We start from the raw sequence: 27,029 nt of genomic DNA on the forward strand, positions 1-27,029 counted from the left end.
TACCAACGCTAAAAGCATCCGTTTTATTTTGCAGGTAAATGTTAAATCCAAAGAATATGAAGAAGCATAAGGATGAGAATCGCTTGAATGTCGAGGAGATATATTAATTTAGAGAAATTGTGATTATCTGTCCTAAAAAGGCCTAATTAATATTAGTATATTTATTAATTGTGCGATTTTCTCGACTGTGATTGAATCGAGTGCGAATGTGATGCGTGGAAAGGTTGATGCGATGACGTTGAGGTTTGCGCGCTTACGATTTCAACGCTTTTCATGTGCAACAAATGATAATAATCGAGTAAATATTATTTCTATCAGTATTTAAATCGAATAACTGTCGTCTATTACATATCAGCATGTGACTTGCATAGTGTACTAAAAATGAAACGAGCGACGCCTTGGGTGTTGTAAAGTCCTTGAACCATCTCGTTGTTGTATTTGCCATTGATGTCATTATATACATTATTGAGTAAGCCAGCTTCGGAAGTTAGCTTTCTATACATCGAATTAGAGGAAACTTTTTGAAGTCTTAGGAATATTAGAAGTACTACTGTTTGATAATAGTGACTTAGTCGATATTAAGCATTTCGATTGTATTGATATTTAAAGTCATTTATTGTTCACAGTGTTCGGATAACATAACGCGTAAGCATCAAAAGGAAATGGGACAGTTCGATTTAATGTAGTAGACAGTAATGTGCACTCTCCATACTAAGTTTTTATAAGGGGCTTCCGTGAAAAGAGTGAGAAGTGAGATCCATTATTACCATTCAAGACGTTTTCAAATAGTAACTATTTTTATACATTACATGTATTAAAGATACCCCAAAGTAACAAAGCGTTATGACATAAACATATCATTTTTAAATGTGTGCCAAACTTGAAACCATAGAAATGTCCCATTTCCGTACTTAGTGTGAGTAATTACTTTGTAAGTACCTATGCGGAAATTGCGTAACTGAAACTTTTAGAAATGCTGTAATGGTACAAAAGTGCAAGAAAGACTTATAAAATCACAGGCAAGTGTTGAGATTTACATGTTAAAATCGGAAATAAATGTCTTGCAACTAAAAATTCGCCGTCAATGGAAGGATACTATTTTGAGTCTCATAGAATTTTGAACATGCGTATTGAGATACTATAACTAAAATAATACTTAATTTCAATCGTGTAATGTTAAGTAGTCCATAAAGTAATGAGACCGATCTCTTATATTTTTGTGAAAATTAAATGAACGCGTTGACAGATCTAACGCGACAATGCCATTTCATTCGTGTTGGAAGTATAATTGAATGCAATATTTTTGTGTATGCTCCTAAAGTATTCATATGAATTTGAAGCATATTTTATTTTTGATATTCAAAAACTTTTTCCTATAGGTTGCTACCTGCAAGGAAGCTAACGAATTAAATACTTTTGAGATGTATACTTATTTACATTATTCTTCAGCGTTTGCGTAATTGTACTGTAATATGTATAAGAGTTAGATACAACGCTGCTAGCTATAAAGCTACGAGTAGTTAGAAATATTAATCTTTGGAAAAATATTTAAATTCACTTGATAATCTCATGTTCACAAGTAATCGCATTTTTAAAATTATGGTAGGACAAATTTGAATAGTGTAATAATTATAATCAACGTTTCATTTGCCTTAAGACAATCGAGTCTTCAGTGAAATAGCAATAAAATTAATTGTTGTTAGAATTGCTGCACAATTTGTGATACTAATCATGTAGAGTGCCGCTTACTTACTACTCAGTCTTATTGACGTCCTGTACGTGTAGGCAATTGTATTAGAAGAATATTAGTAGTAAGCGTAATAAACCCCAATATGATAGTGTTGCTGAGGTGTGCACGTATTTGTTACTTACGTTCACGATTGTTGCCGAGCTGCCTCGTTTGTTGCAACTTGCGATTTTACGCGCAATATGTTTAATCGTGCTATAATTAACAAGTGTCAGTGTTACAATAGGAAAGAAATTAAACAAGCAATACCAATTTTAATACAGATTAAGAATAAATGTTTTTGCATCGTTCAGGTAGTTCGTATATTCAAAAGGAACGGTATCGTTCCATGCAATAATAACTAGACCAATATTTAGAATGTTTTACAGTGCTTTACAGAATTATGTGCTGATATTGTATTTTGTATGTAAAATATTTTGATTGATAGTTAAGTTAGTAGGGTACGTACGTACGTTACCATTCTTTATCTGGTATTATTATTTATTTAGTGTATTATGAATTTATTGAATATGAATCGATTAACGGATATAATTATTATCTAAAGTATATTAAAGACTGCCTAAATTAATTATTCACTGTATTTGATGTGTAAATTAGAGAAATATTTTAAAATGTCCCATTATCACCAAAGGATATCTTATAAATGTGGAGTTGCATTAAAGTTGATTGATCCATAAATGATTGATAAACAAAACCACTCTATATAACAATGGATAGGTTTGTTATTTATCTATCTATGAAAATCATTTGACTTTGGTGCAATCACTCAATGTGAGATTTCTAATCGTAAAGCAATGTAGCCTTGGCTTAATTTTACAATACACATTGATAATTTGTCACAATGTTCATATTTATTACCTACATAGTAACATATTCATAAGAAGTATAAAGATCACACATAGTGAACAGCGTACATATTTTTGTTGTATTAGCAAGTTCAGTATTACGTTAAATTAAACAATTGCCATAATCTTATGAATTGATTAATATTAGTATTTTTGGGACCGTTTTTTAAGTTCAGTTCTTACTTTAAGTAGTTTTTTTTTTTATTTTATATTATTATCCAATATTGTACATTTATGAGTTAGTTGGTTTTAAAAAAATCAGAACCGCAGGTGTGTACAGTAAAATTTTGTGTGTCAAGTTCTTTTTGTAACTATTTTGTAAAATAAATATAGCACTTTATTTACAACAGTTGTAGTTTCTTTTAAAACAATAATACCTTTTATTACCTATTTAATATAAAATAGGGATAAAATAATGGAATAAGATAATGTGGCGTGTTAATATACACACGCGACATTATTATTTATTATGCTTAGATATGGGATTGATAAAATAAAAAGGGGCAGCCAAACCCACGACTCTGAACGCAGTTTTAGAACTGCTCGATTTGCGAAGTGGCTAGCCCACCGGCTGCTGTGTAACGTGTAGAGGATTCAATTCCCTCACGGTACAATTCTTTGAAATTGTTTGTTTGCAGAAAATCGTAGTGTGGATATTTTTTTTGTAAAAAAAGTGGATACCCCCGCATGGTCTCACATGTGCTCCGTAGCGCATGTATTTGTCTAATGCATTCGCGCCCCGTTGCCCGGTCCCGTGCAATGGAAGACGTAGATATCCGCATAATGAAGTTTCAGCTCAAACTTATACACTATATCCTATAATTTAATGTAGAGCCCCGATATTTGTCCGATCAGTGTTCTGCCAAAAAAATACTGTCTTAAGGATACAGTACTCCATGCTACTTTAGCACCATCTGGGTAACACAATAATGACGTCCTCATTTACATGGAGTGTCGATAAAAATATTTTTAGAGAGATACGTACAGCATGCTTGTGCTGTTTTCAGCAGATCGGTAAAGTTTCAAACAAAAGTACATATAAGACTGCCTAAGCATCGACTACCTACGTTTATTTTGGCAACGTATTAGGTACCTAATTTCAATGCAAAAATATGATTCTCAGTTTTATAGCTCACGTGGAAATTTAGGGAAATTCTTTCTTACTGCTCCACTCCCTAAAGTTCAGATCTACACATTTTATTTTTATTTATCACCTTTTAAGTGGGTACCTATGTAGGTAATCAATGAAATGCATGTCCTGATGAGAGCGCGCCAGGGTTCTTCAAAGATAACATGAGTGGCGAAATAAAAACCACTCTATTTCGTAAGTAAACGAGTTAAAAGATAACCCTGACTATCTAATTAGGTGATCGATTGTGATGTCCCGTTGTTAAGGTACAAGTAGGAGCACCACTCATTTAAAAAGGCGAGGAGAAATGTTCCGATGTTCAGTTCGTGAGTGCTTCATATACGTAGGCAGTCGAAATGTTACCGAGTAATTTTAAAATGGAACAGTTTCATACGATTGTTTTAGTATTAAGTATAATTATAGCTATTGCCACAACTGCACCGATATCCGAAAATGTGGACGTCGAAAACGAGGGTAAATATAAAATATGTAATAATTAGGCACATAATTGCATAAATATTTAACTATTTCACTAAAGAAAAGCAACCGTCAAGCTACATCAAGTCAATCAAGTCTATACATACCTTGTATTTTTTTGTGTGGAAAAATAATTAATTCCTTGTGTGGAAGTATACCTAAGTGCCGGTGTCTCTCCCTTTTCCTGTCAAGCAGAAATTGCACCCATATTAATCTGTTTCGCTTAGGTACTTGCGTCAATTTAAAGAGTCACGCATCATTAGACACATTTATTAAACCGTTGATAACAAGCCCAGTAAAAACTTTAATCTACTTAATAGGTATTAAAATTTTCTCTTACGTTGTATATTTAATATTTGCCTATTATAGGATTAAACTTTGTACTTAACTACATAAAAAATTGTAGTTTTCAAAAGTCGAAGCCATAACGTTAAATATTGAAAAATAATACATAGGTGCCTACCCCTGTATTTTTAAATCCAATAATACTAAATACATAAGTAATTAAATCTGAATACTTAGACCTAGATCAAAATATGCATAACAAATTTAACGCATTTCACCTATAAGGAAAGAATTACCTAAAATAATAAATGGTATGTACTTTTACAACTTTAGGTGAATATGGAGATTATTTCGAGGGTGACATGTTGCTGTCGAAGTCCCAACGAGAAGCCATATTGCAAGCAGCAGATGGTAACAGTCGCAATGGTCTACGGAATGTAGCTAAACGCTGGCCGAACCGCACCGTCGTGTATCACATCAACGAAGACGATTTTGGTTTGTACTGTATAATTTTTCCTGTAACCTACCTAGTTTAGTAATTCCTCAAAATATCACTATGACAGTAACACAGTAGGTAACAACTCCGTTACTCACAACTTCTGACGCGAATGTTAAGTGGTTAACGCTGCAATGACACTGATCACGTAGTAGATACATAGGTTAACCGTACCCGCTTATAAAAACGATTACTATATAGGTACACATACATCAATAAATGCCTAAGAAGAGTAAAGAGGCCTTTATACTGTTTCGTATATTTAACTAAATCAAAATTAAGAGCAACTGTCGTACTCAGAGTTATTTAATGGTTAAAAGTACCTATATAATAAACGCACAGACGCGTCGTGGGCACCTGCCGAGAGTCGAACGGACGCACAGACGCGTCATGGGGCACCCGGCGAGAGTCGACCGAAAGCGCATGTGAATCACGGGCGTACGAGAAGGGTAAACATTGAACGCAATAACTCGTCATGGGCACTCTCGGAACTTGGACACTGGAAATCCGCTGGGCAGTGAACGCGTTAACCCAATCCTTAGCTATTGTTTTCGAAACAACATCATTACTAAGGAATAGTTTAAGTAATCATTTAATGTCTCCGAGTGCGGCAGTTAGTATGTACTAAATAATTATAGAAGCATAAATCCTTAACGGGTAGAACACATGAATACATACAAGTGTGTCGTACGTAGTCTCTATTTCTATACATATAATAAAATCGTAGAAAAGTGCTGTCTGTACATTGAAAATAAAAATTAAAAAAATAGCAGGGGTTATTCTTATGTCGATGTCGAACCCAAAAATGTAATTAACTTTTTTTTTGTCTGTTTGTCTGTTTGTCTGTTCGTCTGTGCGCGCTAATCTCAGAAACGGCTGATCCGAGTTGGATGCGGTTTTCACGAATATATTGTGGGATGCTTAAATTTACATTTAGTGTTTGTTTCATGTCAATCGGTTCATAAATAAAAAAGTTATGTCAAATTAAAGAATCACGTCGAACATTCTATGCTTATACCATTAATCTCCGCAACTATTTGACGGATTTGGTTGAAATTTGGTACAGATATAGTTTAGAACCTTAGAAAGGACATAGATATATTTTTATTTCAAAAATCAAAAAATAAAAATAAGAAATAAATTATTTATAAATAATTCTATGTCGATCGTTACACGACTTCGGTTCATGTTATTGTTTTAATTTATCGAAAAAAAGTAAATAAATAGTAAAAAGGTATGAAAAAAATAATATCAATATAATAAAACATTTAGTACAAAGAAAACGCTCTAACGGAGTATAGATAATTCTATGTCGATCGTTACACGACTTCGGTTCATGTTATTGTTTTAATTCATCGAAAAAAAGTAATTAAATAGTAAAAAGGTATGAAAAAAATAATATCAATATAATTAAACTTTTAGTACAAAGAAAATGCCCGAACGGAGTATAAATAAATAATCCAAGTTGTCTTTATCCTCGATAGATGGCGTTGGGATCGAAATAGATCGCGCTATGGTTTCGTTACATTCATTTGGTTGGGTATCGGCCGAGCGCTTCGGTACTATCGTAGAAAAAGTGTATTATCAGTCGTATGATTATTTGTCTGTAGTGGTCCTGCTGTTTCGTATATTCTAAATTGGTTTCGTTGTATTTGTCAATTAATAAGTTTATTTGTTGGGTTTTCCTGGTTTTTTGGTTAAACTATTTAACGTAGGTTTAGTTTGATATCGATTATTAGTAGTGTGGCGACACTGACAAGTGACAGTTGACAGATGATAGAAGTCGCACATAGACTATCGACGAGCAAATCAATGGATGACGTCACAAATATCCTGCATCGCACATATGAAGTTTACATGCGAAATAACACGGATAGAAAATCCCAACGAACAACAGTTGGGCAGAAAGCCCGCCAGGCATGATCACCTCGCCTGTGGTGACCCCGACGTGATTGGAAGCAACCTTTACTTCACGGAGCAAATCAAAACCGTCATCCTCATTGCCATCTCCCTCACCCATCAGTTCTCTGCTGAGCGGTAATCAAGTCGCAGCCAACCAGCATCCTCGGCCCCATCAGGGACCACCATACGCTACATCGAAGATATGCAGCCTGGTTCTTCCCTACGGCCTCATCAGCGTCTAGGCACAGCACTCTGCACACGGTCTGAGGACGTCTACCTCCCGTCAACGCAGACGCCAGCCATTACGCACCTACCCTCGCAGCATCAATTCCCCGACTCACCGTGGGACACTGCGAGCTTCACTACTCCGACTCACTGGAGTATCACCCTGCACCGCTCACCCGACTCACTGGGCATTCAGCGGCACAGTTCCGACTCACTGGAACTAGGGACATTCTACACTGGCTCTGGCACCGCTCATCTCAAGCATCGACAGCCGTCTCAACAGGATCGACCTCCGGTCTTGGGGGGGAGTGATGTGGCGACACTGACAAGTGACAGTTGACAGATGATAGAAGTCGCACATAGACTATCGACGAGCAAATCCATGGATGACGTCACAAATATCCTGCATCGCACATATGAAGTTTACATGCGAAATAACACGGATAGAAAATCCCAACGAACAACAGTTGGGCAGAAAGCCCGCCAGGCATGATCACCTCGCCTGGTCGGAGGATCCGCCTTTTCTTAGGGAACTTTACTCTCTGTTCCCTAAAGTAGTTACTGTAGTTAGTTTTTTTAATAAAATTGTAAGTCTAATTTATAAATTAATTAGATTAGATTTAAGTCGTTTCTTTTAAATTATTTAGTTTAAGCTTGGTTATTATAGCATAGAGGATAGGTTGTAATATAGTTTCTTTTTTAATTGTTATAAATTCGTAATTCGTAGCTTTCTTTAGTTTTAAGTTAGTTTAAGTCCGTTTTTAAACTATTTTTTCAATGCCCTAAGTGAGTATACATCTATTAAATTCAAACGCAGAGCTCATTATGTTGATTTTTGAAGAGTTCCCTGGAATATCTTCCACATCTCATTTTTGAAGAGATCCCGCGAGATCGGGATCTATGTGGTTAAAACCAAAAATTTGCCGGAAGTCACTATTCCACGCGAACGAAGTCGCGGGCAAAAGCTATCTTTAATAAATGTCAAGCTGTATGCGTTGTTGCAATGTTACTGCATTGTTGTCTGCTGACTATACATTGCACTTTTACTTTAACTTAGCTGGATGAACCGGTATTTCCCACGGACTACGCTGAAAAGAAACACCGAAACAAACTCAGATGTCACAGTCACTTTTAAATGCACTTTACACAAGATTTAATCATGTACATCAAAGATTAATACTTAGTTAACTGGGATGGTTTATTTAAAAATAATATTAAAATAACAAAGGTCAATGGGCAAATTGTATGGGAAAAAAACCCACGGCGGACAGAAATGAAATTATCAGGATATATTAATAAAATGGGTCTAGTTTATCATGGTAAGGGTCGCTTTCTTGTGGGATGTGGGAGAGTGGAGAAAAATAAACTTTTACATAATTATTTATTCGGCGTGATCAATATCCTTAACATAATTCACATAGAGCTGAAAATTGGCATAGACGTTAAGTACATCATTATAAACAAAATGTCAAAAATCCCCATCTATCACACTTTAGGTAAAAAAAATATTCAAGGTCAAAAGGTCAAAATTATGTTTTTTCTATTTTTCTCGAAAACGGTAAGTTTTATCGTACAAATATGTTCGACGGAGTTGTAGATCGTACAATTTTCTACAAAAATGGTTCATCACTTTTACTTTTACGACTTTTCATTCGTGAGATATCACGGTTTTAATCATATAAATCACAGTTTACTACAATACTCGCTACTCCTGCACGATTTTACCTGCTGCGCGGCTCCTATTGATTATAGTCAATAATAAACTATTTAACACAAAAATAATAATTCGATTCAGGTCAAAAGTTCTTGAGATTAGCGTGTTCAAACAAACTCTTCAACTTTAAATATTAGTACTAATCCCGCACAGTTTCAGCTGCTACTCGACTCATATTGACTGTAGCGAGATGTTTTATTGCGTATAGCCTTTCTCGATAAATAGACAATTCAACACAAAAATAATAATTTGATACGAACGGAGTAGTTCTAGAGATTAGTGCGTTCAAACAAACTATTCAGCTTACAATAATAGTGATACTCCCGCGCGGTTTCATCCGCTGCTCGGCCACTGTTGATCGTCGCGTAACATTTTATAGCCTAAAAACCTTCCTCGATAAGTGATCTATCTAAAAAATAAAAAATCAATTTGCAGTAGTAGTTGTCTGGAGATTAGCGCGTTAGGAGATTCAAACTAACTCTTTATTATTTTTGTAACTTTCGTGAGACATACTAAATTAATTATTATGTTATCGGCTTACTCACGTTAATTGTTTGACGAGGAACTCGACTAGTTTCAAGCAGCGCTACAGTACATACAGCGCTATCAGTAGCAGCGCGACAATCACCGCGTCGTGTATCGAGGAATGCTGCTCATGAATATGAGCCTCCAGCATGGCTTGAAACTAGTAGAGTTCCTCGTCAAACAATTACGTGAGTAAGCCGATAACATAATAATTAACTCTTTAGTCTTAAATATCATTACCACTCCCGCGCGAATTTACCCGCTGCTCGGCTCCTAGTTATCATAGCGTGATGTTTTATAGCCAACACAATATAATAATGGTCTATAAGAACTGAGCAGAGCAATTGAAACAGCGCCGGAATACTTATTAAGCTAAGGTATAAGCTAAAGAGTTTGTTTCTTTGAACGCACAAATCTCCAAAACTACACGAGCAAATCGAATTACTCCTTTTGTGTTTGATAGTCCATTTATTGAGGAAGATTATAATTTATGAAACATTACGTTACGCTTAATAGTAGGCGAGCATTGATGGAAACTGCGCAGAAGTAGTACAAATACGTTAAGCTGAAGAATTTGTTAGAACACGCTAATTTCCAGAACTAGTAGTCCGAATCGACATTTTTTTATCAATTACTTTATTTATCGACTTATGCTTATCCTATAAAACATAATGCTACGTACAATTAATAGGAGCCGAGCAGAAGGTAAAACCGCGCGAGTATTATTTAAAATGTGATTTATTTAATTAAAACCGCGATATCTCACGAATGGAAAGTCGTAAAAGTAAAAGAGATGAACTATTTTTGTAGAAAATTGTATGATCTACCACTCTGTTGAACATCTTTGTACGATAAAACTTACCGTTTTCGAGAAAAATTGAAAAAACCGTAACTTTGACCTTTTGACCTTGAATATTTCTTTTAGTAAAAGTCAAATCGATGGGGATTTTTGACATTTTGTTTATAATCAAGTATTTAACATCTATGCCAATTTTCAGCTCTATTAAGCGATTTGGGAATTATGTCAAGGTTGCGACTTAATTTCGTCTTTTTTTGGCTCTAACTTTTTTCCCCATGGATTTAAAAAAAATAACTATACCTAATGTTAAGTACATTTATACTCTTTCATTTGATATCATTTTCATTCGTGTCCGCGACCGGGTCGGATTCCGCCCAATGACCTTTAATAGTGGCAACGCACTTCAAAACTTATACACACTCATCTCACAAGATAAATTAAATGCAACAGTACACAAATTGTGCAATATTAATTGATTAATAGACAAACAGAACCTTCGTCCTACGTTCGTATAGTGGCACTACATCCACCTGATTGTTTAGGCCATACACTGTGGCCTTAACAATAGCTATAGCTTAAGGTATCGCGTCAGCAATTCAACACCTGCAATATATAGTCCAAGACTGTACTGAATGAACCAACTGCTCTGTTGGCAGCAGAGCTCTTATTTGGGTTTTATCCGGAGATAAACTTCTCCTCTATACAAATGTACTCTGTGGATAAACTGAATCAAAACCACGATATACGCCTCCAATTCCTCTCAAATGGCGCCAGGAATAGGTCACGTGTTTACTCGATACTGTTTTATTAAATGGTATAAATTCTAACCTTACCTACAATAAAACTTACCTAATCAAATAATGTTTTGTTCAGTATTCCTTGTATCTAGAATTCATATGGTACTACCAACAGAGTAACATCCCTAATTACTTTTTTACTTATGTATTTATAATATATGTATACATGTAAATACATATTAGTACTACATGTCTCACTACTATCCCTCAAAATTCGTTCGAATTGCAAATTGTTATAAAAAACTCCAACCTGTCTATTATTTTATCGCAACTGCTTGGGCCTTGAACTGAACTCAGCACGAATTCTTAGGGGCAAGTTCAGGGCAATTGTAGTAAGAACGAGTATTTACTCAGGCACCCATTTAGTAGTTTCAACATAACTTTTTGCGCATAATGACGCGATGGTTCAGAGTTCAAACTGTAAGATTTCACTTGCCTTGGGGTCTACTTATAATTGGGTAAACAATAACAGTATGTTAATTAAGTATTATTTACTTACATTTTTTAATTTACTGCCTCGTTGGTCGAGTGGTCACAAGTGCGACTGCCGGACAAAAGGTATCGGGTTCGATTCCCGGATCAGGCAAAGTACCACTGGGCCTTTTTCGGTTTTTCGAAAATTTCTCAGTAGTAGTAGCACGGAGTCTGCAATTGTGTCCAGTATATGGCAATAGGCTCATCCTGGGACTTATAGCACAAAATGGTGAAAAGTGGGTGTACATGCCGTAATGTGCACCTCCCCTCCGGGGATAAAAGGTGGGACCATTTTTTAATTTTGTGACACTTAAGTATAGGTAATTTAATTATTCTCTGCCACAGATGAAGAACAAGTGCAAAAAATCGAGGATGCTTTAGCGGACATAGCGAATCATTCGTGTATCTCATTCCGATCCAGAGCAAAGGACGACGAACATGCAGTCATTATACAAGTAAAGATTTTTCTTTATATAGGCTGCTACTCTACTCAATAATACTAATTTTATTGTGTAAAATAATTATTGTGATAAATAATTATCTGGTTTCGATATGGCTGTACACAGTTTCGATATCGCGGTGGCTATGTGCTGTACACAGTGTACACAATACCTTATCAAAATCTAGGTAGCTATCTATAGAATGAACGTCAAGTTAAGTTTTTCAGTAATTATATACTTCATTTATGTATAATTAGACGACTACCTAAGTCTGGTGTGAAATGAAAATCAATCCGTGAAGATAAGTAACAGGCAAATGTTTACGAGTCTGAACTAAACTCGCCTCCTTTTACTCATTTTAGGGTACAGAAGGTGGATGTTTCTCAAACGTGGGACTTAGCACACCAAACGACGAAGGCGAAACACGTCAAGTACTGAACCTAGCCAAGGGTTGCTTCAAACACGGCACTGTGATACACGAGATGCTGCATACTATTGGGTTCTACCACATGCAGAGTACTTACGATAGAGACGATTTCGTCACTATTCTCTGGGAAAATATAAAACCTGGTGAGTTGTTTTGACTGAAATTATAGCAAAAAATACAAGTTTCATTATTCTTCATTGCTATCTGCCAGTCATTCAAACTTTTTTTGATGTAAAAAATTAGGTATTTAGGTACCTGTTTTATTCAATAAACCGTACAATTAGAGTAAATGTTGTAATTTTAATTTATTATGCTTACAGGTCACGAACACAATTTCGCAAAATACAGCAATGACACTGTGACTGACTTTGGAGTACCGTACGATTATGATAGCGTAATGCACTACACGGAGAAAGCATTCTCTGCAAATGGCAACAACACCATTGTCCCACTAAAGGTAAGACTGCCTTCCTCTTTTCGTGTCGATAAAACTCTATTTAGGTAATATGGAAAACTGTTATACACTACATCTGTAGACATCATTGTCATGTCTATTATTGTTGTCACGTAATTAATTTCCTCAATAGGAATACTTTTGTTATTTTCGTTACGCCTGAATATAAGTTCCGGGTTTTACTTACCTACATTAAATGCACAAAGTTTTCGTTTCTGTCCAGGTTGTAAGTAGTTACCTTTGTTTTTTTCTTTATCGTATAAGCCGGTAAACGAGCTGACAGATCACCTGATGGTAAGCAATCGCTACCGCCCATGGACACCCGAAACAGACAGACATATAAGGGCGTTGCCGACCTTGTGAGGCTAGGAATTTAAGGGTGGTTGGGGAATCGGGGATTGCGAAGATTGGAAAAGGGGTGAGGGAGTAAAATAGATAATAAAATTATGTATTAACTATATATCTTTGTAATTTACAGGCAAATGTGACTCTTGGTCAAAGAATGGGACTATCAGAAAGCGACATACTGAAACTAAACAAAATGTATTGTGAAGAAAACGATGAAGAGGAAGTTATGTTGATTGAGGATATCGACGAGATAGCGTTTACATGTGATTGACAAATAAATTAATAGTTGTACTAAAACCCAAACAAGATCTTAAATGTTAAGTGTGAAATAAAATGTGTGATTACATAAATATAACTATTGAATTTTGTTTATGGACCTACTTGGACTTACTAGGAAGGACTTATACATGTCCCTATAAAAGTCACTCACTTACACTACACACCAAGTATTTTATAGAATGTCTATTGGTTCACCAAATCAATTCGTTAAGTTTGTAAAAGTTGCTATGCAGTGTTTTTTATAAGGGGGAGAATCACTCAATTACTTCCCCTGCCTTGGGTGAGGCGAGAGCGAGTGTCAGATTCTTGCTGATTAAAAACCTCCACATTCCTATTCTTGCTTTTCGAGCCGGAGCCCTGGTAACCCGTTAGGCAGGCTGCAGCTCTGGCTCGGCATCACTCCTACTGAGCCCCTATACAGTAACTTCGGATTTCAGACACTACACCCGATGTACTAGGTAGGCATACATTATTTGCTGCATCTCGCTAAAGTATTGGCTAAACTGACTGGACTATTATTACGACTGGTTTTAAACAATTTTTTTAATATTATTAATGTTCTCTATAAAGTGACTACTTATTTATCAGGCAACACCGATATGCTAATTTTCAAAACCTGTAAAATTTTTGGAAAGGTTTGTATTTTTTGGAATAACTATACATAATGATTACAAATTACAAAATGTAAAACTTCGTATTATCTTATCCTTGTAATTCGTTCGTAACAAGTACTGCTAACAAATAACTATCAAATCACTACCGTGACTCATCTTAATGATCAAGACTAAAACTGTGTCTAACAAACGTGGCATTGAAGATTGCAGAACGGTTTGTAAGAATTGATAATAACGTCGTTTTATTACAATTATATAATCTGTATCAACTAATAAAAATATTTTCTGATGAGCTATGGGTTTGCTGTACAAAAGAGGGATTTGCTATCTTTATGTCTGGCAAACGGTACATCAACAAGTTTTAAGTGTGGGAGAGCAAAGCATGTTTTGGCATGAATTGGCCGGCCCGACCGCAGCGATACCCACAACCTCACAGAAAACCGACGTGAAACAACGCTAGCGTTGTGTTTCGTTGTGTGAGTGAGGTTACCGGAGGCCCAATTACCAAACCCTCCCCAATTTTCCCAATCCCCGGTTCCCCAACAACCATTAAAGTCTTAAGCCCCAAAAGGCTGACAACGCACTTGTAACGCCTCTGGTGTTTCGGGTGTTCGTCGGTGGCGGCGATATTTGCTTATACCATATTAAAAAAAGTGTAACTGTGAAGTCACATTTGTTGTTTGTACTAAATGTGTACTGTGATGGATGTTTACGAGATGGAGATCGGTTGGAGCGTTAAACTGTATGTACTTAGTTGATATTTTCTCTCAAGGGTTCTCATAAGTTGTAAATAATACTATCCATGACAGTTTATTGATACTATAACCATTTATATCTTGAGTTAAAGAGTTGCTCTATTTAATAGAAAGTAATTGAGTTCTGTAACAGTACCTTCTTTCACTTCAGTCTTACGCCGTCGAGTCGACTATGATGATTTTAAGTGATCGATTTTGATGTCCATAGTTAAGGCATCGCTCGTTAATAAGGCGTGGAGAAATGTTACAATGTTTAGTGCATGAGTGCTTTGAATAAGGAAGTTACCAAGGAGTTTTAAGATGCAACAGTTCCATGTGAGACTTGTAGTTCTGAGTATAATCATAGTTACTTCAATTTCTGCAGGTTCACCGATATACGACAACGTGGACTTTGAAACGGACGGTAAATATAAAGTACTTAATGACCATTATGAGCCTTGTAGTTCTGATATTTTTATAATAACTATCGTGAGACATACTAAATCACGGTTTACGTTCGCAACGTCACCGCGTTAGTGCACGCTGCTCATGATGAAGAGTCTCTCTATGACTCGAAACTAGTAAGCTTTTCTCTATTAGTTTACGTGATTAAACCGTGATTTTAAGTTAACTTTAATTTGACTATAATTTTAGTTATTTCTATTTCTACAGATGCACCGATATACGACTATGTGGACTTCGAAACGGACGGTAAATCTATTCACTATACACGTAATAAAAACAGTAAAAAGGGTGTATGTACTTTCCATATTTTAAAGTAGGGTGTAGTACCTATACATATGTATATCATGTATGTATATTTATATGTCTGTAGTATTCGTCTGTATGGAGTCTATAGAAATGTTTTAAAAATTACATTGATTTTTACTTAATATAACCGAATAACATAGGTAACTTTGTAATTCATTAAAACACTATAAAATTACTACTACAACTATGGTACATGGTTCTGTTAGAGCACAGTAATTTGGCTTACGTATTGCCTAGTTACCTACTTATCTAGACTAATAAATAAAATTGGAGTGCCTGTTTGTAGTATTGATATAAACGCTTTTTACTTAGTATGCATATGAATATATACATGCAATACATACACCCAAGTCTGTCTGTTTGTTCCGGCTTATCTCTGAAATGGATGGACCGAATTTGACGGGAATTTTATTGACCGGTAGCTGATGCACTAAGGAGTAACTTAGGCAATTTTTATTTCATAAAAAATATTTTATTTTTCTAGCCTAAATTCGGTTGGAAGTCATTATTCTAGGCGGATAAAGTCGCGGGCTGTGCAGTATGTGAGCTTGTATAATATATAGATGCTGAATATCAGTTGCCACTATTCAATTTCTTATGTAGATACTGCAGGTGAATATGGAGACTATTTCGACGGTGACACGGCCATGCCGAACTCGCAACCACAAGCAATAGATGGCAGTTTCGCTCGCAATGGTTTAATCGATGAAAATCGACGCTGGCCAAACCATACCGTCGTGTACCACATCAATGAGGAAGACTTTGGTATGTAACGTGTACCTAACATCCTGTATGTATGTATTATATCTAGTTTTCTATTTTATAGGATAGGGTTTGACCACCATCTAACCTGGCTAGTTGGTTATTGCACCAGATTTCTCTAAGCCAGCAACTGAGTAGCTAATAACTTCTTTATTCACTATTTCTTCTTAACTGGTTAGCGTTGCAATTTTACTTCTACCTATGCACTTGAAATTGATCACGTTAAATAAGTACTTAATTAATTGTGAAATGAACTTCTGATTGTGGAAAAGCTCCCTGAGATTTTCCCAGCGGGCTACAATATGGGGTACTTAAAGAAGGGAGTAAATAGTATGCTTAAGGCAAAGCGCATGTAATGCTCCAAGTGTTGCAAGCGTTCATAACCACTTACCATCAGGTGGGCCGTGTGCTTTCTTGCCACTGTCGTGGATTCTAATTACAGAAAATGTACGTTACAACTTACAAAGGTATAAAAACATTCTTCTAATTGATGTTCTGATTTTTGCCTTGACCTCTCATGGCAATTTTAGTGAGGACAAACCCAATTCATTACCTTAACTTGTTGTTCATAATTAATTATTATAGTGTACCTAAAATAACTAATGTTATTGTATATTGTTATCGTTTTGATTCTACCGATTTTAATTTTCTTACAAAATAATCCTTTTTTTTAATACTCGATTTCTCTGCCACAGATGAAGAACAACTGTCTAAAATTAAAGCCGCTATGGCGGACATAGCGAATCATTCGTGTATTATATTCCGACCCAGAGAAACAGACGACGAACACGCAGTCATTATAAAAGTAAATATTTTTCTTAATAATTGGTGTTGGAGGAACTCTTTGCGTGATCCACATAAAATTGTTCTTTCGGTTCTGGGTGTCATGTGTATGTGAACTTGTATATTTGTAAACGCACCCACGACACATGAGGAAATCCTATTGCGGGTCAACGTTAAAAAAATTAAGTTTACATGCAAATAAACATGGATAGAAAATCCCAACGATAAACAGTTGGGTAGAAAGCCCGCCAGACACGATCACCTCGCCTGGTCAGAGGATCTTCCTTTTCCTAGGGAACTTTACTCACTGTTTCCTAAAATATTGCTTTTGTCATTTCGATAAATTTGACTATAAATGTAGCTTATTGTTTAAAAAAAAATCCAAGAGATGTGTAAGAGGGAGGTCTATGACGCGGACGGTGAAAACCGCCGCAGTTTCGCTTAGTGTGGATGGAGCCTTAAACTTGTTTCTAGGGTGGAGATAAAATATGTTCTTCAGCGGTGGGATATGTAGCAGGTGAAAAAGAGGCTCAAACAATTTTACTAAACGACAGTTGCTTCAGACACGGTAGCCTCATACACGAAATGCTGCATACGCTTGGATTCCGTCACATGCAGAGTACTTATGATAGAGACGATTATATCGCTGTTCAATGGGACAATATAATACCTGGTGAGTATGGTGAGCCGTGAGAGTGTGGTAACCGTTATAGGTATTGTAGCAAAGAGCACAAGTTTTAATTGCTTAATAACTATCAGTTAAATTAGAAACAAGATTTTTTTCATATGTAATTTGAATATATTTACAGAATACAAAAAGAATTTCATAAAATACAGCAATAAAACTTTGACTAATTTTGGAGTACCGTATGATTACAACAGTGTATTGCACTACTGGGAATCAGCATTCACTGCTAATGGCAACAACACTATTATCCCACTAAAGGTAAAAAACTACATAATATACCTATGTCTAGATAGATAGCCACCTTTTCCCTTTTGATTGTACAAACTTTATTTAATATGGATAAAAAACTGCGTTTAAAAAGTCGACTTCAAAAAACCAAAAACTAAAACAAAAAGGTAAAACTAATTATTTAAAGCATATTAAGCATTTACTACTAATGGCAACAAAACCATTATCCCACTAAAGGTAAAAACTACATAATATATATCTACTACCTATATCCAGATAGATAGGTAGCTACCTTTTCCCTTCTGATTGTTTAAACGTTCTAATTGTGCAATCATAAAGGATAGCTGAGGATCTCGTTCCTGAGTTAACCTATGCATGCAAGTTAGTTTTTGGATGGGTGGCAATTATCGAAGTGCCTTCCTAGTAGGTACTAGTAGAAGTAGGTAATAGGGATGTAATAATGAATTTTGCAAATTTTTATCTTATAAATATGTTAGCTACGATCATTAACTAATTGCTCAGACCGGGATCACTTTCTTAGAAATATTCTAGTCACTACAACTCCGAAACCACTTTTAACTTTGGTCGTACTACAAAGTTTTATTCTGCACAAGAACCTACCCATAGTAGATGGTATCATATTCTTATCGAGCACCTCTCGATAAGGCCATAATTATCCATTGTCTTTTATGCTTGTGTCCGATGCTGGGGGAAGTGAATAAATTCCTACTTATTTGGCACACACTTTTGTAATTTACAGGAAAATGTAACTATTGGTCAAAGGAAAGGACTTTCTCATGGCGACATATTGAAAGTAAACAGAATGTATTGTGTAAATAATGGAACTGGCGATGAGGATAATACGTTCGCTGGGTACGACGAGGAAGTGTCGATTGACAAATAAAATAAATCAAGATATAATCATAAATTCTAAATAAGAAAATGTTACGTTGTAGTTGTGAAGTGTGAAATAAAACATGTGATTACATAATTAAGTGTATCCATCTATTTGTTGATGTAGGACAGCGCCAGTGTGGAGTTCCTACACTACCTGGTAATCCACATAGCATTTTATCGGTTTCATTACAGGATAGGACAGTTTCGTGGTGCCACGGAGGTTTAAGACGCTACTCACGCATGAGGGTGCGGGTTCGAAACCTAGCTACGGCAAGTACCAATGTGACTTTTTCCGAGTTAACTGGGGACACGGCAGTGTCGAACAATAAAAGCGGCACGGCCGTGCCATCCTTTTCTCGAAACCATTCAAGCCAATTTCGACCGCCTATAACTTCGTTGTGGATAAAATAAGAAGCCTTTTGAAAACACAAGTATTTCTCATGTTATATGGTTTAGTCGTATCTTAGTCTATTGCATGATTACGAATTACGATGGTCTATTGGATGATCACATCAGTTGACCAATTTTATTTAAAACGTAAAATAAATGTAATATTTATATTTATGATAACAATTTACTTAATAACTTAAAACAGAAGGTGCCTTATGTAGGGACTAAATAAAATAACCGACTTGGTATTACACGGATCTCAAAACTTTTTACGTTAGAAAAACTGAGGTGCGAGATTTGGTCATTTTTACAGGATACGTATTTTCTAAGCATGTTTGGTAACACGGTGAAGGAAAACATCGTGAGGTAACCTGGACTTATAATTATACTTATAACTTTTTACGGTAGAAAAACTGAGGTGCGAGTCTTGGTCTTTTTTACAGGATATGTATTAAAGTTTGCTAAGCTAAGCATTTTTGGACACCACTGACAACACGGTGAAAGAAAACATTTTGAGTTTGAAATCGCCAACCTGCATTGAGCAGGCGTGGTAATTAATGCTCAAACCTTCTACAGGCGAGAAGAGGCTTTTGGTCAGCAGAGGCCATGTATAGGCTGTTGATGTTACGGGATAGGACGGCTAACAATCTGATGGCAAGTAATCAGTGCCGGTCATGGACACCAGAGGAGCTACACAAGTTCTAGCCGCCCATTTGTTGATTTGAAGATTGGGTTTCCACCTTTCTCACACGGCGAAACATAACGCATATGTACCCAATCATTTATTGATGAAGTTAATATAGGCCTGCCTATATTGATCTGTTATGCCTATGTTGACTGCCTCGTTGATGGAATGGGCGCAAGTGCGACTGCCGGACAAGAGGTCTCGGGTTCGGATCTCGGGTCGGGCAAAGTATTACTGGGCTTTTTTCGTTTTTTTTTTTAATTTCTCAGTAGTAGCACGGAGTCTGCAAGTGTGCCTGGTATATGGCAATAGGCTCACCCCTTATTACATGGGACTTATAACATAAATGGTGAAATGTGGGTGTACATTGTACCCATAGCTGCATTACCTGCCGTAATATACACCTCTGCCTACCCCTTCGGGGAAAAAGGCGTGACAAAGATAGAGATCGGTTGGAGCTTTAAACTGTATATACCTAGTTGATATTTTCTCTCAAGGTTTCTCATGAGTTATAAATAATACTATCTATGACAGTTTATTGATACTATAACCATTTATATCTTGAGGTAAAATTGATCTATTTATTGGAAACTAATTGAGTTCTACAACAGTACCGCTTTACACTTCAGTCTTACGCCGTCGAGTCGACTATGATGATTAAGTGATCGATTTTGATGTCCATAGTTAAGGCATCGCTCGTTAATAAGGCGTGGAGAAATGTTACAATGTTTAGTGCATGAGTGCTTTGAATAAAGAAGTTACCAAGGAGTTTTAAGATGCAACAGTTCCATATGAGACTTGTAGTTCTGAGTATAATCATAGTTACTTCAATTTCTGCAGGTTCGCCGATATACAATAACATGGACTTTGAAACGGACGGTAAATATAAAGTACCCAATGACCAAGTAGTTTTAAGATAGAATAGATATGTCCATATTAGTTCTGATATTTTTATAATAACTATCGTGAGACATACTAAATTTATAAAAAAATACGGTTTACTCACGTACATTAGGACCCAGTAGGGTGCGCGACGTCGCCGCGTCTACTCAAGCTACTCATGACGAAGAGTCCCTTTGGGAATCGAAACTAGTAGAGCATTTCTCCATTAATTTACGTGAGTAAATCGTGATTTTTTGTGAATTGTAGTTCTGAGTATAATCTTAGCTATTTCTATTTCTACAGATGCGCCGATATACGACTATGTGGACTTCGAAACGGACGGTAAATCTATTCACTATACACATAATAAAAACAGTAAAAAGGGTGTATGTACTTTCCAAATTTAAAGTAGGGTTTTTAATTAACATAGGTACACATGTGTATGTAATGTATGTATATTTATATGTCTGTTGTACTCGTATGTATGGAGTCTATAGAAAGGTCTATAAAAATAAAATTGAGGTTTACTTAATATATCCGAATAACATAGGTAACTTTGTAATTAATACAAACACTATGAAAAACAACAAAATAACTACTACTACAACTATGGTACATGACCCTGTTAGAGCACAGCAATTTGCTCTAACAGGGTCTCAGGTCAGGCTGCAAATTACTGTACAAAGGGGTAGGCAGAGGTGCACATTATGGCAAGTGATGCCACTGTACAATGTACCTACGCCTATTTTTTACAATTTATATTTAAAGTCCCATGTAATAGGTGGTGAGTCTATTGCCATACACCAGGCACAATTCCAGACTCCGTGCTACTACTGATAAATTTTCGAAAAACCGAAAAAAGCCCGGCAATACTTCACCCTACCCGGTAATCGAAACCGAGACCCCTTGCCCGGCAGTCACACTTGGCCAACGAGGCAGTCATCTTATCTAGACTTATAAATAAAATTGGAGTGTCTGCTTGTAGTATTGAAATAAACGATTTTTACTGTATGCACTGCTGCACTGTACACCTAAGTCACATTTTTAGGGTTCCGTAGCCAAATGGCAAAAAACGGAACCCTTATAGATTCGTCAAGTCTGTCTGTCCGTCCGTTCGTCCGTATGTCACAGCCATTTATTTCCGAAACTGCTGGGCCTACATAGTTGAAACTTTATAGGATGATGTATTTCGGTAACCGCTATTCGAATTTTGAATAAAAATGAATAAATTTAAGAATTAAAGGGGGGCACTCCATACATGAAACTGACTAAAAAAAATTTTTTTTTCAGCTTACGTATCTGTGATGGGTGTCTATGGATAGGTCTTTAAAAAATACATTAAGGTTCCTAAAACCAAAATCGTCAAAATCAATCGTTTGAAAGTTAGACGCTTCTAAAGTGGAAAAATGAGTGTCCTCCCCCCTCTAACTTTTAAAATAAGAGTGTGAGAAACCTGAAAAAAATATATGCTGTAGATTTCAATTGGAAACAAACAACGAAAATTTGTTTGAACGAGATATCATTATTAGTTTTTAAGAAATAAAACATTTTCAAAAACCGCAAATATAACTTTGTCATTCATACAAACACTATGTAAAACCAAGTTATTTTATAACTTTTATATTATGCTATCTACTTGCTGTTACGGAACCCTTAATGGGCGAGTCTAACTCGCACTTGGCCGGTTTTTAAAATGTATGTTAACCTGTTTGTTTGTTTCGGCTGATCTCTGAAATGGATTTTTAAGACCGGTAGCTGATGTACTTAGGAGTAACTTAGGCTAAAATATTTCATCTAGCCTAAATTCGGGTAGAATTAGAAGTCATTATTCTACACGGAAGAAGTCGCGGGCACTACACTTATGTTAAGTTAAGATACTGTACATATCAGTCGCCACTATTCTATTTATTATGTAGATATTGCAGGTGAATATGGAGACTATTTCTTTTTTTTTTTTTTTTTTTTACATTTAATGGGTCGACGTTTGGCCGCTATCTCACCTGATGGTAAGTGATGATACGGCCTACGGTGGAGCACGTCTGCCCATAAGCAACCTATTCACTCGGGCCTTGAAGACACCCAAGTTATACCCATCAGGAAACACAGACTCCGGCAAGGAGTTCCACTCCCTAGCAGTTCGCACAAGGAAGCTTGAAGCGAAGCGCTTCGTGCGAGTGGGTGGGATATCTACCATGAAGCGGTTACGCCTCGCCGATTGTCTTGTGGTTCGATGATGAAAAGGACTAGGGGAATCAAGTTGTGCAATTCCCCCGCACACTCTCCGAAATGTATCCGGTAAAAAACGGAAAGGCTTGCGACCTTGCGCCTGTGTTCAAGGCTTTGAAGCCGGGCCTCCACAAGCGCATCGTCATTGATGAGCCTCTTGGCACGCCTTTCAATGTGTTCGAGCGCATCCAGCTGGTATTTGGCCGAGCCGTCCCAAAGGTGAGAACAGTACTCCATACATGACCGAACCTGCGCTTGGTACAGGCTCAGCAGTTGTTTCGGTGTGAAGTACCGTCTCACCTTCGAGAGAATACCCAACTTCCTACCAGCCAGATGCGCCTTCGACTCTATATAAGAGCCGAAGTTAAGCGTTGGCGATAGAGTTACGCCCAGAAGCTCAAGACGATCCGCTACCGGAACGGACACATTTCGGAAAGTCGGAGCCAGCGGGAATTGACTCCGTTTGGCAGAGAATAGACACGCCTGGGTTTTGGTAGCGTTGAACTTGACCAAGTTGGCGTCACCCCAATCGGAAACCGCCTTCAAGGACGAGTTCAACCGTTCGACCATGGATTCTCTTTGAGACCGGATCTGTGTTCCGCTACTCCGCGCATCGGACACATACCTTTCAACAACTGTGCTGTCATCTGCATACCCAAAGATACCGGGCTTAAGCAGGTCGTTGATGTGCAGCAAAAAGAGCGTTGCTGAAAGTACTGACCCCTGAGGGACTCCGGCGTTGATGCCAAATTGGTCAGACGAGCAGCCATCAATGACTACTCGAATTGACCGATCCCTCAGGAAGTCTGCAATCCATCTGCACAGATCAGCGGGAAGTCCATATGCAGGAAGCTTGCCGATAAGGCTGTCGTGCCAAACCCTGTCAAAGGCCTTCGATATATCGAGTGAGACCGCTATTGCCTCCCCGTGCTTCTCGATGGCCTCGCTCCAAATGTGGGTGGCATACGCAAGAAGGTCCCCAGTGGATCGGTTGCGGCGAAACCCATACTGCTGATCACTGAGGAGGTCGTTACCTTCAAGGTATGCCAGGAGCCTGTTGTTAAGTACACGTTCCATACTCTTGCAGAGTATGGACGTGACCGAGATGGGCCGGTAATTATTAGGGTCGGCACGACTACCTTTTTTGGGCACAGGCTGCACGTTGGCTAGCTTCCATGCAACCGGCACTTGACCAGTCTCCAAAGAAAGTCGAAACAGGCGTGTCAGGATTGGAGACAACTCAGGCGCACAGATTTTTAAAACCACGGCTGGGATTCCGTCGGGGCCACTGGCCTTGTTCACGTCAAGATTACGCAACGTCTTATATACCTCCTTCTGTCGTATGCGAATTTTTGACATATTCGTCTCGCAAACTCTATGGAGAGAAGGAGGCAAAGCGCCACCAGTATCAAGACGTGAAGATTCCGCAAATAGAGAAGCAAACAGGTTCGCTTTCTCTACCGCGGTGTGTGCCAGCGTCCCGTTAGGCCCCAGGAGAGGTGGGAGTGAAGGGCGGCAGAAGTTCGATTCAACCGCCTTGGCCAGGGACCAAAACGCTTTACTACCCGCTGGGTAAGAAGCCAGTTTGTTCCCTATTCGGCCAATGTGGTTGAACCGAGCCATCCGTAATGCCTTTTTGCATGACTTGGCAGCCCGGTTATAGGCTCTCTTCCTCTGAAGAATATCGTCAGCCCTACGACGCCTGGCATCCGCCCATGCCAAGTATGCCGCATGCTTTCGCGCTTCAGCACGTCTGCAGTCGGCATCGAACCATGGACGAGTCCCACCGAAAGATGTCGCATCCGAGAATGGAATGTAGTATTCCATGCCCTGACGCAACACCCCCGTTATGGCATCCGCACAAGCTGACGGGTCCTCAGTAGAGAAGCAGACAGGCCGCCAAGGATAGGATGCAAAAAGATCGCATCCCATCCCAATCTGCTGACTTGTACCGCCACATCCGCCGAGATCCTCTGGGACAAGGATCCGGTGGGGAGTACGTGGATACGGATTTCACCAGACAGTGGTCAGAGCTACCCAAGGGTGAAGAAACTGACACCGAGTAGCTGTCTGGATCAGTTGTCAGCAGAAGGTCTAAGCAGTTGGCAGTGTGCGAGTCGACATCGGGCACCCTTGTGGCCTCCTGGACCAGCTGGGTCAGGCCAAGCGTTAGCGCAAGCTTACGCATTTCCCTCCCAGCATGGTCAGTGCACTGGTATGGGAACAGCCACTCCTGGTGATGGGCGTTAAAGTCCCCCAGTAACACCAACTGGGCCGAAGGGTACCTCTGCCGAGCCGCATCCGCCGTCTCCACAAGGTGTTGAGCTAATCTGGTCGTCTCCAAATCTCCGCTGTGCGACCGGTAGACACAGGCATAGAGAATTTTCTCCATCCCTGTGTCCACCAGTATCCACAAGGTTGAAAAACTGGGGTCTTCAAAGTTTCGGAGACGCCGGTAACAGATGCCGTCTTGGACGTATAGGCATACGCCTGCGCGGGGAACGAAATTGTGCTCCAGGGAAAAGCCTGGGTAGTTCAGGTATGATACGTCCGACGGACATCTGATCTGGGTCTCCGAGAGAAACAAGAGCGTGGGGTTCTCGGTCTCTAGGTGGTGATGGACCGCATTGATATTTGAGTGCAAGCCTCGAATATTTGAGAGGTGCACTTTGAGGGAGAGGAGTGCAGCCGCTGTTGAACCCTTTTCTTTGCTCTTGTTTTCATTTTATGAGTATGAGGTTGCTGAGAGGATGGCAGTGAAATGTTCCTCCACACAGGCGACCCCAGACGCGCGCCGCAGTTAGCCACATCATTGGGAGGCCAGCCTGGAGACTGCGGGGACGCCCGAGCCCCCCATGGATATCCATCGGGCCCTCTCGTCCGGTCGCCAACCGGCACGATGGCGTATCCATTTCGAGGGTGACACGGCCATGCCGGACTCGCAACCACAAGCAATAGATGGCAGTTTCGCTCGCAATGGTTTAATCGATGAAACTCGACGCTGGCCAAACCATACCGTCGTGTACCACATCAATGAGGAAGACTTTGGTTTGTAATGTGTACCTAACACCTTGTATGTATTATACCTAGTTTTATATTTTGTCACTACCATTGAACCTGGTCTCTGCCGGATAAAGCCAACGCGGGGCCCGTAGCATATGTGAACAGAGGGGCCTGTAGTTACATTGCCTATTGAAATTTAAGTCGTAAATAAACCAGAACGTTTACAAAAAGATTTTTTGTGAATTTCTTACTTACTAACTGTGAATAGTTAGTAAATTTGTACATCGATTTATTTAAGAATTTCCGGACGAATTTGCGTGTTTAGTTTGATTGTTATGGTTTTGGATATTTGTTTTATGTTAATTTGGGCACAGGCGCGGGGCCCCTATATGGCGCGGGCCCCCAGAACCTAGTTATTAAGTTTGGTTACTCCACCAGAGTTCTCCATGCCAGCTACTGAGTAGCTAACAACTCCTTTATTTACTACTTCTTCTTAACTGGTTAGCGTTGCAATTTTACCTTTATCTATGCAATTGACATTGATTAATCACGTTAGATAAGTACTTAATTACAGAAAATGTAGGTACGTTACAAATGTTCAAAACATTCTTCTGAATGATGTTCTGATTTTTGCCTTGACCTCTCATGGCAATTTTAGGGAGGACAAACCCAATTTATTACCTTAACTTGTTGTTCATAATTAATATTATAGTGTTTCTACAATAACTAGTATATATTGTTATTGTTTTGATTCTACCGATTTTAATTTTCCTAGAAAATAATACTTTCTTTGCTCTGCCACAGATGAAGAACAACTGTCTAAAATTAACGCTGCTATTGCGGACATAGCGAATCATTCGTGTGTTATATTCCGACCCAGGGAAACAGATGACGAACACGCAGTCATTATAAAAGTAAATATTTTTCTTAATAATTGGTGTTGTATTTATGTACCTTATGAGTACTTTGCTTGGTGCGGTGGCTGGGTAACCGGCTGTCGGGC

General features: G+C 38.1%; 3 protein-coding genes and 1 long non-coding RNA gene across 25 annotated transcripts in view; 3 read left to right on the top strand and 1 right to left on the bottom strand.

Annotated features, from left to right (window-relative positions):
• The window catches only part of LOC118262263 (guanine nucleotide-releasing factor 2), a 33,886-nt gene extending 30,945 nt beyond the window's left edge, over positions 1-2,941 (top strand). For all 21 annotated transcript variants that reach the window (XM_050697264.1, XM_050697267.1, XM_050697249.1 and 18 more), the window contains one exon: positions 35-2,941. The gene's annotated coding sequence lies outside the window, so the exon portion shown is untranslated. The remainder of the gene's footprint in view (positions 1-34) is intronic.
• The window catches only part of LOC126911257 (uncharacterized), a 59,701-nt gene that overhangs the window by 16,954 nt on the left and 15,718 nt on the right, over positions 1-27,029 (bottom strand). The window lies entirely within an intron of this gene.
• On the top strand, positions 3,980-13,439 carry LOC118262634 (seminal metalloprotease 1). Its single transcript, XM_035574160.2, has 6 exons — positions 3,980-4,195; positions 4,817-4,978; positions 11,761-11,870; positions 12,218-12,425; positions 12,603-12,739; positions 13,215-13,439. The coding sequence occupies exons 1-6, from the start codon at positions 4,078-4,080 to the stop codon at positions 13,353-13,355; spliced, it is 876 nt and encodes a 291-aa protein (XP_035430053.2). The 5' UTR covers positions 3,980-4,077; the 3' UTR covers positions 13,356-13,439.
• The window catches only part of LOC118263151 (seminal metalloprotease 1), a 30,508-nt gene continuing 18,333 nt past the window's right edge, over positions 14,855-27,029 (top strand). The window contains exons 1-7 of one of the 2 annotated variants that reach the window (XM_035574963.2): positions 14,855-15,135; positions 15,384-15,422; positions 16,086-16,247; positions 16,940-17,049; positions 17,502-17,700; positions 17,837-17,973; positions 18,704-18,914. In XM_035574963.2, the coding sequence (XP_035430856.2) occupies positions 15,033-15,135; positions 15,384-15,422; positions 16,086-16,247; positions 16,940-17,049; positions 17,502-17,700; positions 17,837-17,973; positions 18,704-18,847 (894 nt within the window). In that variant the 5' untranslated portion in view covers positions 14,855-15,032 and the 3' untranslated portion in view covers positions 18,848-18,914. Of the gene's footprint in view, positions 15,136-15,383; positions 15,423-16,085; positions 16,248-16,939; positions 17,050-17,501; positions 17,701-17,836; positions 17,974-18,703; positions 18,915-27,029 lie in introns of those variants that run through there. The other variant, XM_050697271.1, reaches the window with a different exon arrangement.

The sequence above is a fragment of the Spodoptera frugiperda genome, chromosome 12 (genome assembly GCF_023101765.2).
Source record: "Spodoptera frugiperda isolate SF20-4 chromosome 12, AGI-APGP_CSIRO_Sfru_2.0, whole genome shotgun sequence".
NCBI lineage: Eukaryota > Metazoa > Arthropoda > Insecta > Lepidoptera > Noctuidae > Spodoptera > Spodoptera frugiperda.